Source organism: Oncorhynchus masou, chromosome 6, assembly GCF_036934945.1.
Source record: "Oncorhynchus masou masou isolate Uvic2021 chromosome 6, UVic_Omas_1.1, whole genome shotgun sequence".
NCBI lineage: Eukaryota > Metazoa > Chordata > Actinopteri > Salmoniformes > Salmonidae > Oncorhynchus > Oncorhynchus masou.
Window position 1 is genome coordinate 79,714,867 of NC_088217.1, and position 14,892 is coordinate 79,729,758.

General features: G+C 45.1%; 1 protein-coding gene across 1 annotated transcript in view; it reads right to left on the bottom strand.

Moving 5' to 3' along the window:
• Positions 1–14,892, bottom strand: part of LOC135542745 (prostaglandin F2 receptor negative regulator-like) — a 55,843-nt gene that overhangs the window by 20,076 nt on the left and 20,875 nt on the right. The window contains exons 7-9 of the mRNA XM_064969918.1: positions 7,563–7,782; positions 7,265–7,449; positions 6,278–6,385 (exon numbers count right to left, since the gene is read on the bottom strand). Coding sequence (XP_064825990.1) covers positions 6,278–6,385; positions 7,265–7,449; positions 7,563–7,782 — 513 coding nt within the window. The remainder of the gene's footprint in view (positions 1–6,277; positions 6,386–7,264; positions 7,450–7,562; positions 7,783–14,892) is intronic.

Sequence of the window (14,892 nt, forward strand, 5' to 3'; positions counted from 1 at the left end):
CCCCTGCAGCCTTCCAGCTGTCTCCCTGTAGGTAACTAACTGACAGTGTAGTTCAGTAATACCATTCCCCTGCAGCCTTCCAGCTGTCTCCCTGTAGGTAACTAACTGACAGTGTAGTTCAGTAATACCATTCCCCTGCAGCCTTCCAACTGTCTCCCTGTAGGTAACTAACTGACAGTGTAGTTCAGTAATACCATTCCCCTGCAGCCTTCCAGCTGTCTCCCTGTAGGTAACTAACTGACAGTGTAGTTCAGTAATACCATTCCCCTGCAGCCTTCCAGCTGTCTCCTGTAGGTAACTAACTGTGTAGTTCAGTAATACCATTCCACTGCAGCCTTCCAGCTGTCTCCCTGTAGGTAACTAACTGACAGTGTAGTTCAGTAATACCATTCCCCTGCAGCCTTCCAGCTGTCTCCCTGTAGGTAACTAACTGACAGTGTAGTTCAGTAATACCATTCCCCTGCAGCCTTCCAGCTGTCTCCCTGTAGGTAACTAACTGAGTAGTTCAGTAATACCATTCCCCCTGCAGCCTTCCAGCTGTGTCCCTGTAGGTAACTAACTGAGTAGTTCAGTAATACCATTCCCCTGCAGCCTTCCAGCTGCCTCCCTGTAGGTAACTAACAGTAGTTCAGTAATACCATTCCCCTGCAGCCTTCCAGCTGTCTCCCTGTAGGTAACTAACTGAGTAGTTCAGTAATACCATTCCCCTGCAGCCTTCCAGCTGTCTCCCTGTAGGTAACTAACAGTGTAGTTCAGTAAAACCATTCCCCTGCAGCCTTCCAGCTGTCTCCCTGTAGGTAACTAACTGACAGTGTAGTTCAGTAATACCATTCCCCTGCAGCCTTCCAGCTGTCTCCCTGTAGGTAACTAACAGACAGTGTAGTTCAGTAATACCATTCCCATGCAGCCTTCCAGCGGTCTCCCTGTAGGTAACTAACTGACAGTGTAGTTCAGTAATACCATTCCCCTGCAGCCTTCTAGCTGTCTCCCTGTAGGTAACTAACAGACAGTGTAGTTCAGTAATACCATTCCCCTGCAGCCTTCCAGCTGTCTCCCTGTAGGTAACTAACAGACAGTGTAGTTCAGTAATACCATTCCCCTGCAGCCTTCCAGCTGTCTCCCTGTAGGTAACTAACAGACAGTGTAGTTCAGTAATACCATTCCCCTGCAGCCTTCCAGCGGTCTCCCTGTAGGTAACTAACTGACAGTGTAGTTCAGTAATACCATTCCCCTGCAGCCTTCCAGCTGTCTCCCTGTAGGTAACTAACTGACAGAGTAGTTCAGTAATACCATTCCCCCTGCAGCCTTCCAGCTGTCTCCCTGTAGGTAACTAACAGTAGTTCAGTAATACCATTCCCCCTGCAGCCTTCCAGCTGTTTCCCTGTAGGTAACTAACCGACAGTGTAGTTCAGTAATACCATTCCCCTGCAGCCTTCCAGGTGTCTCCCTGTAGGTAACTAACTGTGTAGTTCAGTAATACCATTCCCCCTGCAGCCTTCCAGCTGTCTCCCTGTAGGTAACTAACTGACAGTGTAGTTCAGTAATACCATCCCCCTGCAGCCTTCCAGCTGTCTCCCTGTAGGTAACTAACAGTAGTTCAGTAATACCATTCCCCTGCAGCCTTCCAGCTGTCTCCCTGTAGGTAACTAACTGTGTAGTTCAGTAATACCATTCTCCTGCAGCCTTCCAGCTGTCTCCCTGTAGGTAACTGAGTAGTTCAGTAATACCATTCCCCCTGCAGCCTTCCAGCTGTCTCCCTGTAGGTAACTAACTGAGTAGTTCAGTAATACCATTCCATTGCAGCCTTCCAGCTGTCTCCCTGTAGGTAACTAACTGAGTAGTTCAGTAATACCATTCCCCTGCAGCCTTCCAGCTGTCTCCCTGTAGGTAACTAACTGAGTAGTTCAGTAATACCATTCCCCTGCAGCCTTCCAGCTGTCTCCCTGTAGGTAACTAACTGAGTAGTTCAGTAATACCATTCCATTGCAGCCTTCCAGCTGTCTCCCTGTAGGTAACTAACTGAGTAGTTCAGTAATACCATTCCCCTGCAGCCTTCCAGCTGTCTCCCTGTAGGTAACTAACTGAGTAGTTCAGTAATACCATTCCCCTGCAGCCTTCCAGCTGTCTCCCTGTAGGTAACTAACTGACAGTGTAGTTCAGTAATACCATTCCCCTGCAGCCTTCCAGCTGTCTCCCTGTAGGTAACTAACAGTAGTTCAGTAATACCATTCCCCCTGCAGCCTTCCAGCTGTCTCCCTGTAGGTAACTAACTGACAGTGTAGTTCAGTAATACCATTCCCCTGCAGCCTTCCAGCTGTCTCCCTGTAGGTAACTAACTGACAGTGTAGTTCAGTAATACCATTCCCCCTGCAGCCTTCCAGCTGTCTCCCTGTAGGTAACTAACTGACAGTGTAGTTCAGTAATACCATTCCCCTGCAGCCTTCCAGCTGTCTCCCTGTAGGTAACTAACAGTAGTTCAGTAATACCATTCCCCTGCAGCCTTCCAGCTGTCTCCCTGTAGGTAACTAACTGACAGTGTAGTTCAGTAATACCATTCCCCTGCAGCCTTCCAGCTGTCTCCCTGTAGGTAACTAACTGACAGTGTAGTTCAGTAATACCATTCCCCTGCAGCCTTCCAGCTGTCTCCCTGTAGGTAACTAACTGACAGTGTAGTTCAGTAATACCATTCCCCTGCAGCCTTCCAACTGTCTCCCTGTAGGTAACTAACTGACAGTGTAGTTCAGTAATACCATTCCCCTGCAGCCTTCCAGCTGTCTCCCTGTAGGTAACTAACTGACAGTGTAGTTCAGTAATACCATTCCCCTGCAGCCTTCCAGCTGTCTCCTGTAGGTAACTAACTGTGTAGTTCAGTAATACCATTCCCCTGCAGCCTTCCAGCTGTCTCCCTGTAGGTAACTAACTGACAGTGTAGTTCAGTAATACCATTCCCCTGCAGCCTTCCAGCTGTCTCCCTGTAGGTAACTAACTGACAGTGTAGTTCAGTAATACCATTCCCCTGCAGCCTTCCAGCTGTCTCCCTGTAGGTAACTAACTGAGTAGTTCAGTAATACCATTCCCCCTGCAGCCTTCCAGCTGTCTCCCTGTAGGTAACTGAGTAGTTCAGTAATACCATTCCCCTGCAGCCTTCCAGCTGCCTCCCTGTAGGTAACTAACAGTAGTTCAGTAATACCATTCCCCTGCAGCCTTCCAGCTGTCTCCCTGTAGGTAACTAACAGAGTAGTTCAGTAATACCATTCCCCTGCAGCCTTCCAGCTGTCTCCCTGTAGGTAACTAACAGTGTAGTTCAGTAATACCATTCCCCTGCAGCCTTCCAGCTGTCTCCCTGTAGGTAACTAACTGACAGTGTAGTTCAGTAATACCATTCCCCTGCAGCCTTCCAGCTGTCTCCCTGTAGGTAACTAACAGACAGTGTAGTTCAGTAATACCATTCCCCTGCAGCCTTCCAGCTGTCTCCCTGTAGGTAACTAACAGACAGTGTAGTTCAGTAATACCATTCCCCTGCAGCCTTCCAGCGGTCTCCCTGTAGGTAACTAACTGACAGTGTAGTTCAGTAATACCATTCCCCTGCAGCCTTCCAGCTGTCTCCCTGTAGGTAACTAACTGACAGAGTAGTTCAGTAATACCATTCCCCCTGCAGCCTTCCAGCTGTCTCCCTGTAGGTAACTAACAGTAGTTCAGTAATACCATTCCCCCTGCAGCCTTCCAGCTGTTTCCCTGTAGGTAACTAACCGACAGTGTAGTTCAGTAATACCATTCCCCTGCAGCCGTCCAGGTGTCTCCCTGTAGGTAACTAACTGTGTAGTTCAGTAATACCATTCCCCCTGCAGCCTTCCAGCTGTCTCCCTGTAGGTAACTAACTGACAGTGTAGTTCAGTAATACCATCCCCCTGCAGCCTTCCAGCTGTCTCCCTGTAGGTAACTAACAGTAGTTCAGTAATACCATTCCCCTGCAGCCTTCCAGCTGTCTCCCTGTAGGTAACTAACAGTAGTTCAGTAATACCATTCCCCTGCAGCCTTCCAGCTGTCTCCCTGTAAGTAACTAACAGTAGTTCAGTAATACCATTCCCCTGCAGCCTTCCAGCTGTCTCCCTGTAGGTAACTAACTGACAGTGTAGTTCAGTAATACCATTCTCCTGCAGCCTTCCAGCTGTCTCCCTGTAGGTAACTAACTGACAGTGTAGTTCAGTAATACCATTCTCCTGCAGCCTTCCAGCTGTCTCTCTGTAGGTAACTAACTGAGTAGTTCAGTAATACCATTCCCCCTGCAGCCTTCCAGCTGTCTCCCTGTAGGTAACTAACTGAGTAGTTCAGTAATACCATTCCATTGCAGCCTTCCAGCTGTCTCCCTGTAGGTAACTAACTGAGTAGTTCAGTAATACCATTCCCCTGCAGCCTTCCAGCTGTCTCCCTGTAGGTAACTAACAGTAGTTCAGTAATACCATTCCCCTGCAGCCTTCCAGCTGTCTCCCTGTAGGTAACTAACTGAGTAGTTCAGTAATACCATTCCCCTGCAGCCTTCCAGCTGTCTCCCTGTAGGTAACTAACTGACAGTGTAGTTCAGTAATACCATTCACCTGCAGCCTTCCAGCTGTCTCCCTGTAGGTAACTAACTGACAGTGTAGTTCAGTAATACCATTCCCCCTGCAGCCTTCCAGCTGTCTCCCTGTAGGTAACTAACTAACAGTGTAGTTCAGTAATACCATTCCCCCTGCAGCCTTCCAGCTGTCTCCCTGTAGGTAACTAACTGACAGTGTAGTTCAGTAATACCATTCCCCCTGCAGCCTTCCAGCTGTCTCCCTGTCGGTAACTAACTAACAGTGTAGTTCAGTAATACCATTCCCCTGCAGCCTTCCAGCTGTCTCCCTGTAGGTAACTAACTAACAGTGTAGTTCAGTAATACCATTCCCCTGCAGCCTTCCAGCTGTCTCCCTGTAGGTAACTAACTGACAGACTAACAGTGTAGTTCTGTAATACCATTCCCCTCCAGCCTTCCAGCTGTCTCCCTGTAGGTATCGAACTAACTGACAGTGTAGGTCAGTAATACCATTCCCCCTGCAGCCTTCCAGCTGTCTCCCTGTAGGTAACTAACTGACAGTGTAGTTCAGTAATACCATTCCCCTGCAGCCTTCCAGCTGTCTCCCTGTAGGTAACTAACTGACAGACTAACAGTGTAGTTCTGTAATACCATTCCCTTGCAGCCTTCTAGCGGTCTCCCTGTAGGTAACTGACAGTGTAGTTCAGTAATACCATTCCCCTGCAGCCTTCCAGCTGTCTCCCTGTAGGTAACTAACTGAGTAGTTCAGTAATACCATTCCCCTGCAGCCTTCCAGCTGTCTCCCTGTAGGTAACTAACTGAGTAGTTCAGTAATACCATTCCCCCTGCAGCCTTCCAGCTGTCTCCCTGTAGGTAACTAACTGACAGACTAACAGTTTAGTTCTGTAATACCATTCCCTTGCAGCCTTCTAGCGGTCTCCCTGTAGGTAACTGACAGTGTAGTTCAGTAATACCATTCCCCTGCAGCCTTCCAGCTGTCTCCCTGTAGGTAACTAACTGAGTAGTTCAGTAATACCTTTATCTGCAGCCTTCCAGCTGTCTCCCTGTAGTTAACTGCTATGTTCCACCATCAGGAAAAGAAGCTGCAACTGACCATAAGATTACCATGACATTCCATTATGTTCTCTGATATGCACGTGAATAACAGGAAGGCGTATGTGTGTACGCATGTGAATACACACATACAGACAGCTGGGGTTCTGAAAAATGACACCCCCCACTTGCATAATCACACAATCACATTCAGACAAACACACAGCTGCTATGAGCAGAACACTTTGTTCTTATCTCTGACCGGTCTCGTGTTAGACTGGACTGAAGAATATAGAAAGATAACAATATGAAAGAGACAGAGAGGAGGAGGAGAAAGGAGACAGAGACCGACAGCCATTAGATTACATAACTCTGTCTCTGTCTGTCTGAGGGAGGGAGAGGAAGACAAAGTGATAGAGAGAGTTGGTAAGAGAGAATGAGACAGAATGACTTCCAATAAGAGATCACACTGCACTCCTCCCTGAGCTGGGAGAACGGGAGAGATTAAGTGCAGAAAGAACAGTGATAAGAGAGGCAGGAGGAAGGGAGGAGAGGATGGAGAGATGTGAACAGGGCAGCTGATAAGAAACTAATTAACTCTCAACACTGGAAGGTTGTGTCTTATGGATACAGCTATCACCTGATGAGAGTGTGTGTGTCGTCCCCTACCTGACTTGGGGGATGCTCCAGAGATGCTGAGGGCACACACCATCTTGGCGGTCTCCCAGGGATACAAAGTGGTGGTGTCAGAGCGGATGGCCACAGCGAACGAGGGGCCTACAGGAAGGAACAGTGGTTAGAGGTCAGGGGTTACATTCACTGTTTTATCACCCCAAACACTGGTCCTTCACCAGGTCTTTCAAAGGTGTTCATCCAAACAGCTCCTCTCAGCTCACTGAGCCAGTCAGAGTGTGTGTGTGTGTGTGGATAAGCACCTACAGAGGGACTCAGTATGGTGTCTCCTCTAACACATGTTCAACACACACACACGATAAAGAGAGCCAGTGATACGGATCATTGCGGCTTCTAACTGATTTGTCCAGTAGAGGTTGGTTATGGGGTGCCGTTTTTAAGCTTCCACCCCACAGAGTGGAAGAAGGGCTGCAGGTAGCCTAGCGGTTAGGAGCGTTGGACCTGTAACCGAATGGTTGCTGGTTCGAATCCCCGAGCCGACTTGGTGAAACATCTGCTGATGTGCCCTTGAGCAAGGCACTTCACTATATTTGCTCCTCTAAGATGCACTGTATTAGAGCGTCTGCTAAATTACTCAAATGTAAGAGAGAGCGCGCGTGTCTTTCCACAGTGAGAGAGAGCTCAAGGGGTCTACCTCCCCAGAGATCGTAGTAGAGTTTTCAGTAACTAGTTACATCTCTCTCCCACGAACATCAAGCACAGCCAACTAGGCCGATGCAGGGAATGTGAGAGCATATTTAGGGTCCATGTGCGAGAGCATATTTAGGGTTCATGTGCGAGAGCATATTTAGGGTTCATGTGCGAGAGCATATTTAGGGTTCATGTGCGAGAGCATATTTAGGGTTCATGTGCGAGAGCATATTTAGGGTTCATGTGTGAGCTTCAGTAAAAGTCTAGTGGGTATAGACTCAGTAGGACACATGTAACTCAGTGGTGGTCAGGGTGTGTGTTCTATCCTCGTACCAGTCTCCTGGAAGTTGATCTGGACCTTGTTGGACTTGGCGCTGACAGCTTTGGTCCAGGCCTGGCCTGGTTGTTTGGTCCAGGCGGTGATGTCACACCAGTAGAAGCCCCTGTCAGCCTGCTGCACTCCGGCCAGACGGAAGCGGAACTCAGCCGGACCCGTCTTACTCAGAACCAGGCTGTCCCTGGGAGCCAGAACACAGTTTACTTTCAACATAGGTCACTAGTAATAACACAACAACTTCATTCATCTTATGATACATACTGCTCAGTACTGTGTGTGTATGTGTGTGTTTACCTGCGGTTAGGGTCTGTAGCCCCTCCATGTTGTAGTACAGAGTCAGGACTGAGAGAGAGGACGGTTCTAGTGGCAGAGTCCACACTGTCCTGAGTCTGCACCAGCACAGAGTAGCCCGGGTCCTGCAAGTGCACATGGGATATGGTACAGCTCATCTCAAAGGTGGCTCCGCCCGCCACCGCCTCACGCACACGCTGTGCCACGGCGGTAAGAGAAGGACCTGGAGGGAGACAGATCAATCAATTAATAATCAGTGAGTCAGTCAATCACCAAAATGTTCATCCTTAGGACTTAGAAAGCTACCTGGAGTGCAACCTAAATCAAGGACCATGAGAGCAGCTGGGATTTGTGCGATAGTGTGGGCCGGGTACCGAGGTAATGGCAATGGAAGCAGTGCAATCAATCAAGATAGAGCCTGAAGCTAGTAGAGTGGTAGGGAGTAACCAGGACTACAGACAGACACTCGTAACCTAACAACCAGCTGTCTGTAGTAACCACAGGGACTGAGTGGACAGACCATCAGTAGGAAAGTCCGGACTTCATGAATGGACAAAGACACTGACTGAGCTCTGCAGAGAGATGGACAGAGAGAGATGAACAGAGAGAGAAGGGGAATCCCAGAGTTGGTGGGAGGAAACAGAGGAAGACCGAACTAGAGGGAGAAAGACAAAAACTCCCTACTGTATATCCTCATCACATCGCTATTCAGTAGCTATTACACTAGATCACCATCATCTAACCAGCCTTACAGGGTTCACAGAGTTCAGTTTGTGTGTGTGAATGCCGAAAGGCAACTGTTGAGAACTATTTAGACTCAATCAACAGAGGAATCTAGGACTCATAGGTGTCACTCAGGGCAGCTGTCTAGGTCCCTTACTTTACTCAAGTCATTTGACTAAATGACTCAACACTATACACGTCAGCAGATACTACAGCGACTGAAAATGACTGCAACGATTAACAAAAAGCTGCAGTTAGTTTCAGAGTGGGTGGCAAGGAATAAGTTAGGACTAAATATTTCTAAAACTAAAAGCAATGCATTTGGGACAGAATCATTCACTAAAACCTCAATTAAATCTTGTAAGAAATCATGTGGAAATTGAGAAAGTTGGTGACTAAACTGCTTGGAGTAACCCTGGATTGTAAACTGTCATGGTCAAAACAGTTTACAACAGTAGCTAAAATGGGGAGAAGTCTGTCCATAATAAAGCGCTGCTCTGCCTTCATAACAACACTATCAACAGGGCAGGTCCTACAGGCCCTGGTTTTGTCACACCTGGACTACCGTTCAGTCTTCTGGTCAGGTGCCACAAAAAGGGACTTCTGCAATTGGCTCAGAACAGGGCAGTACAGATGGCCTTTGGATGTACACAGAGAGCTAGCATTAATAATATGCATGTCAATCTCTCCTGGCTGAAAGTGGAAGATATTGACTTCATCACTACTTGTTTTTGTATTCAGCTTGTTGACAAGCTGAATGCACTGAGCTGCCGGTTTAAATTACTAGCACACAGCTCAGACACCCATGCATACCACACAATACATGCCACCAGAGGTCTCTTCTAGAGGTCAACCGATTATGATTTTTCAACGGCGATACCGATTATTGGAGGACCAAAAAAGCAGATACCGATTAATCGGCCAATTTTTTTATTTGTAATAATGACAATTACAGCAATACTGAATTAACACTTATTTTAACTTAATATAAAACATCAATAAAATAAATTGCCTCAAATAAATAATGAAACATGTTCAATTTGGTTTAAATAATGCAAAAGTGTTGGAGAAGAAAGTAATATGTGCCATGTAAAAAAGCTAACAATTCAGTTCCTTGCTCAGAACATATGAAAGTTGGTGGTTCCTTATAACATGAGACTTCAATATTCCAAGGTAAGAGGTTTTAGGTTGTAGTTAATATAGCGTTTATAGGACTCTCTCTCTATACCATTTGTATTTCATATACCTTTGACTATTGGATGTTCTTATAGGCACTATAGTATTGCCAGTGTAACAGTATAGCTTCCGTCCCCCTCCTCGCCCCTACCTGGGCTCGAACCAGGAACACGTCGACAACAGCCACACTCGAAGCATCGTTACCCATCTCTCCACAAAAGCCTTGTAGCGCAAGGGGAATAACTACTCCAAATCTAAAAGCGAGTGACGTTTGAAACAGTATTAGCGCACACCCAGCTAACTAGCTAGCCATTTCACATTGGTTACACCAGCCATTAGGGTGATAGGCTTGAAGTCATAAACAGCGCTGTGCTTGCGAAGAGCTGCTGGCAACACGCACGAAAGTGCTGTTTAAATGAATGATTATGGGCCTGCTGCTGCTCAGTCAGACTGCTCTATCAAATCAGACTTCATTATAACATAATAACACACAGAAATATGAGCCTTTGGTCATTAATATGATAGTATCCGGAAACTATCATTTCGAAAACAAAACGTTAATTATTTCAGTGAAATACAGAACCGTTCAGTATTTTATCTAACGGGTGGCATCCCTAAGTCTAAATATTCTTGTTACATTGCACAACCTCCAATGTATGTCATAATTACGTAAAATTCTGGCAAATTAGTTCGCAATGAGCCAGGCAGCCCAAACTGTTGCATATACCCTGACTCTGCGTGCAATGAACGCAAGAGAAATGACAATTTCATCTGGTTAATATTGCCTGCTAAACTGGATTAGTAGTTATAACTAGTGATTATGATTGATTGTTTTTTATAAGATAAGTTTAATGCTAGCTAGTAACTTACCTTGGCTTCTACTGCATTCTCGTAACAGGCAGGCTACTCGTGGAATGCAATGGTTAGAGCGTTGGACTAGTTAACTGTGCGGTTGCAAGATTGGAACCCTGAGCTGACAAGGTGAAAATCTGTCGTTCTGCCAAGAACAAGGCTGTTTGCCCACAGTTCCTAGGCAGTCATTGAAAATAATTATGGGTTAACTGACTTACCTAATTAAATAAAAAGGTATAAAAATATATATATATATATTTTTTAAACAATCGGAAATCGGCGCCCAAAAATACAGATTTCCGATTGTTATGAAAATTTGAAATCGGCCATTCCGATTCATCGGTCGACCTCTAGTCTCTTCACAGTCCAAGTCCAGAACAGACAACGGGAGGCGCACAGTTCTACATAGAGCCATGACTACATGCAACTCTACTCCACATCTAGTAGACCACCCTCCCTATTGTATATAGTTCTGTCCTTGAGCTATTCTTGTCCTGTTTTATGTCATGTTTCATGTGGACCCCAGGAAGAGTAGCTGCTGCTCTTGCAACAGCTAATGTGGATCCTAATAAAATACCAAACACATGCAAGCAGTAAAATTAGATTAAAAAAAATAAAAATAAAAAATTCCCCTTATGGAACAGGGGGGACTGTGAAGCAACACAAACATAGGCACAGACACATGCATACACACATGGATTTTGTAATGTAGTTGTGGTAGTGGTGGAGTAGGGGCCTGTGGGCACACCGTGTGTTGTGAAATCTGTGAATGTATTGTAATGTTTTTAAAATTGTATAACTGCCTTCATTTTGACAGACTCCAGGAAAAGTAGCTGCTGCCTTGGCAGGAACTAATGGGGCTCCATAATAAATACAAATACTCACACGCCAAACTGACTGACACCATCTCTGGTATGTTAGAGAGTGATGCATCCGTCTGTGTGTGTGTGTGTGTGTGTCCTAGGCTTGTGGTGTGCCATGGTACAATGCTTTCCTGTTGTCAGACATACAGTGGGGCAAAAAAGTAGTTAGCCAGCCACCAATTGTGCTCGTTCTCCCACTTAATAAGACGAGGCCAGTAATTTTCATCATAGATACACTTCATCTATGACAGACAAAATGAGAAGAAAAAACAAATCCAGAAAATCACATTGTAGGATTTTTAATTAATTTGTTTGCAAATTATGATGGAAAATAAGTATTTGGTCACCTACAAACAAGATTTCTGGCTCTTACAGACCTGTAACTTCTTAAGAGGCTCCTCTGTCCTCCACTCGTTACCTGTATTAATGGCACCAGTTTGAACTTGTTATCAGTATAAAAGACACCGGTCCACAACCTCAAACAGTCACACTCCAAAATCCACTATGGCCAAGAACAAAGTGCTGTCAAAGGACACCAGAAACAAAATTGTAGACCTGCACCAGGCTGGGAAGACTGAATCTGCAATAGGTAAGCAGCTTGGTTTGAAGAAATCAACTGTGGGAGCAATTATTAGGAAATGGAAGACATACAAGACCACTGATAATCTCCCTCGATCTGGGGCTCCATGCAAGATCTCACCACGTGGGGTCAAAATGATCACAAGAACAGTGAGCAAAAATCCCAGAACCACACAGGGGGACCTAGTGAATGACCTGCAGAGAGCTGGGACCAAAGTAACAAAGCCTACCATCAGTAACACACTACGCCGCCAGGGACTCAAATCCTGCAGTGCCAGACGTGTCCCCCTGCTTAAGCCAGTACATGTCCAGGCCCGTCTGAAGTTTGCTAGAGAGCATTTGGATGATCCAGAAGAAGATTGTGAGAATGTCATATGGTCAGATGAAACCAAAATATAACTTTTTGGTAAAAACTCAACTCATCGTGTTTGGAGGACAAAGAATGCTGAGTTAAATCCAAAGAACACCATACCTACTGTGAAGCATGGGGATGGAAACATCATGCTTTGGGGCTGTTTTTCTGCAAAGGGACCAGGACGACTGATCCGTGTAAAGGAAAAATGAATGGGGCCATGTATCGTGAGATTGAGTGAAAACCTCCTTCCATCAGCAAGGGCATTGAAGATGAAATGTGGCTGGGTCTTTCAGCATGACAATGATCCCAAAGACACTGCCCGGGCAACGAAGGAGTGCTTCGTAAGAAGCATTTCAAGGTCCTTGAGTGGCCTATCCAGTCTCCAGATCTCAACCCACATAGAAAATCTTTGGAGGGAGTTGAAAGTCCGTGTTGCCCAGCAACAGCCCCAAAACATCACTGCTCTAAAGGAGATCTGCATGGAGGAACCTTGTGAAGACTTACAGAAAACGTTTGACCTCTGCCAACAAAGGGTATATAACAAAGTATTGAGATAAACTTTTGTTATCTACAAGTTATCTACAAGTCCATGCTAGGTAAAGCTCCGCCTTATCTCAGTTCACTGGTCACGATGGCAACACCCACCCGTAGCACGCGCTCCAGCAGGTGTATCTGACTGATCATCCCTAAAGCCAACACCTCATTTGGCCGCCTTTCGTTCCAGTTCTCTGCTGCCTGTGACGGGAACGAATTGCAAAAATCGCTGAAGTTGGAGACATATCTCCCTCACCAACTTCAAACATCTGCTATCTGAGCAGCTAACCGATCGCTGCAGCTGTACATAGTCCATCGGTAAATAACCCACCCAATTTTTACCTACCTCATCCCCATACTGTTTATATTTATTTACTTTTCTGCTCTTTTGCACACCAGTATCTCTACCTGTACCTGTACATGACCATCTGATCATTTATCACTCCAGTGTTAATCTGCTAAATTGTAATTATTCGCCTACCTCCTCATGCCTTTTGCACACAATGTATATACACTTTTTTTTCTACTGTGTTATTGACTTGTTAAAACCTGTTAAGGCTAGGCACAATACTGCCCCCTTTGGAGGAATTGCGTGCCCATAGTAAACAGAAAACAAATCTGTCCAAAATTGCTAATATATGCATATAATAATTATTATTGAATAGAAAACACTCTAAAGCTTCTAAAACCGTTCGAATTATGTCTGTATGTAAAGCAGAACTCGCAGGGCAGCCATTCTCCCAAACTCTCCCTCTCATCAGGAAAGTTGGGCCAACTTTGACGTCATCGCCCCCACCCTTCCCAACCAGCTACGGATCTGGAATCAGTTTCTGTGTCTTCGGCGGGGTGTGTTCTTTCAATAGAGCGAGTAATGGGGAAAATCCCGCGAGCTTTGACCCGTTGGCAGGCAAAATAGTGATGTGTCACGGGAAAATATCTGTGCGTCCTGGCGCAATTGTATACAGGTGATTCCTTTGTTCCATGTCGTCTGAGAAGAGTTGCGTTCTTTCGGTCGAATCGCCAATTGTTTTGTACGTTAATAACATCCTAAAGCTTGAATCTGCACTTAGTTTGACCAGTTTAGTCGACATATAATATGTAATTTTGAAGTTTTGATGCGCAACTGTGCGGGACCAGAAGTCATTTTGGGTGCATTTCAGCTGAAGCTGTTAGCATATGCTAATACAGAGACACACAACTTGAAGCCAAACAATGTATTGGGTAAGTTTGACTCCTTCCACTACATTCTGATCGAAGACCATCAAAGGTAAGGGAATATTTATGTTGTAATTTTGTATTTCTGTTGACTCCAACATAGCAGAGAAATATTGCTTACGTCTGAGCGCCGCCTCAGATTATTGCCTAGTGAACGAATTCTGTAATGTTAAAAATAAATGTAACACAGCGGTTGCATTAAGAAGCAGTGTATCTTTCTAACTATATGTAGAACATGTATATTTAGTCAAAGTTTATGATGTGTATTGCTGTTATCTGGCGGAGCTATCTATAATTTCTCCGTACATTTCTGTAGCATTTTTTGAACATGGCTCAATGTAAACGGAGATTTATGGATATAAATAGCATATTATTGAAAAAAACATAAACGTACTGTGTAACATGTCCTATTACTGTCATCTGATGAAGATTTTCAAAAGGTTAGTGAATTATTTTTCTTTTAATCCTGCGTTTGTGATTGCATCTTTTGTTTGACAAAATGGCTACATATTGTATGTGTCTTTGTGGTGGTTTGATATACATATGTGCTATCTTTTCGCCGTAAAACATTTTAGAAATCTGACTCGCTGGGTAGATGAACAAGGTGTTTATCTTTCATTTGAGCTATTGGACTTGTTAATGTATGGAGGTTAAATATTTCTAAGAATATTTTTGCATTCTGTGCGCCATCTTTTGAGTTGAGCGTGGGGGGGGGGGCCTTGGGGAATGTGGTAGTGTGATGTCGTTAATTGTTTACTCCATGTGTAACTCTGTGTTGTCTGTTCACACTGCTATGCTTTATCTTGGCCTGGTCGCAGTTGTAAATGAGAACTTGTTCTTAACAAGCCTACCTGGTTAAATAAAGGTTAAATTCCGTTGAGCAGCCAACATGAAACAAGCCAAGGTTACATGGTAATGTTTTACATCCTCTAGCTTGGACTCCCATCCAGAACACACGTCCCTTATTACCTCAAACACATCACATAGAAAACAAATTAACATAGCAGAATGACAAATGTATTAAATAGCAACATTG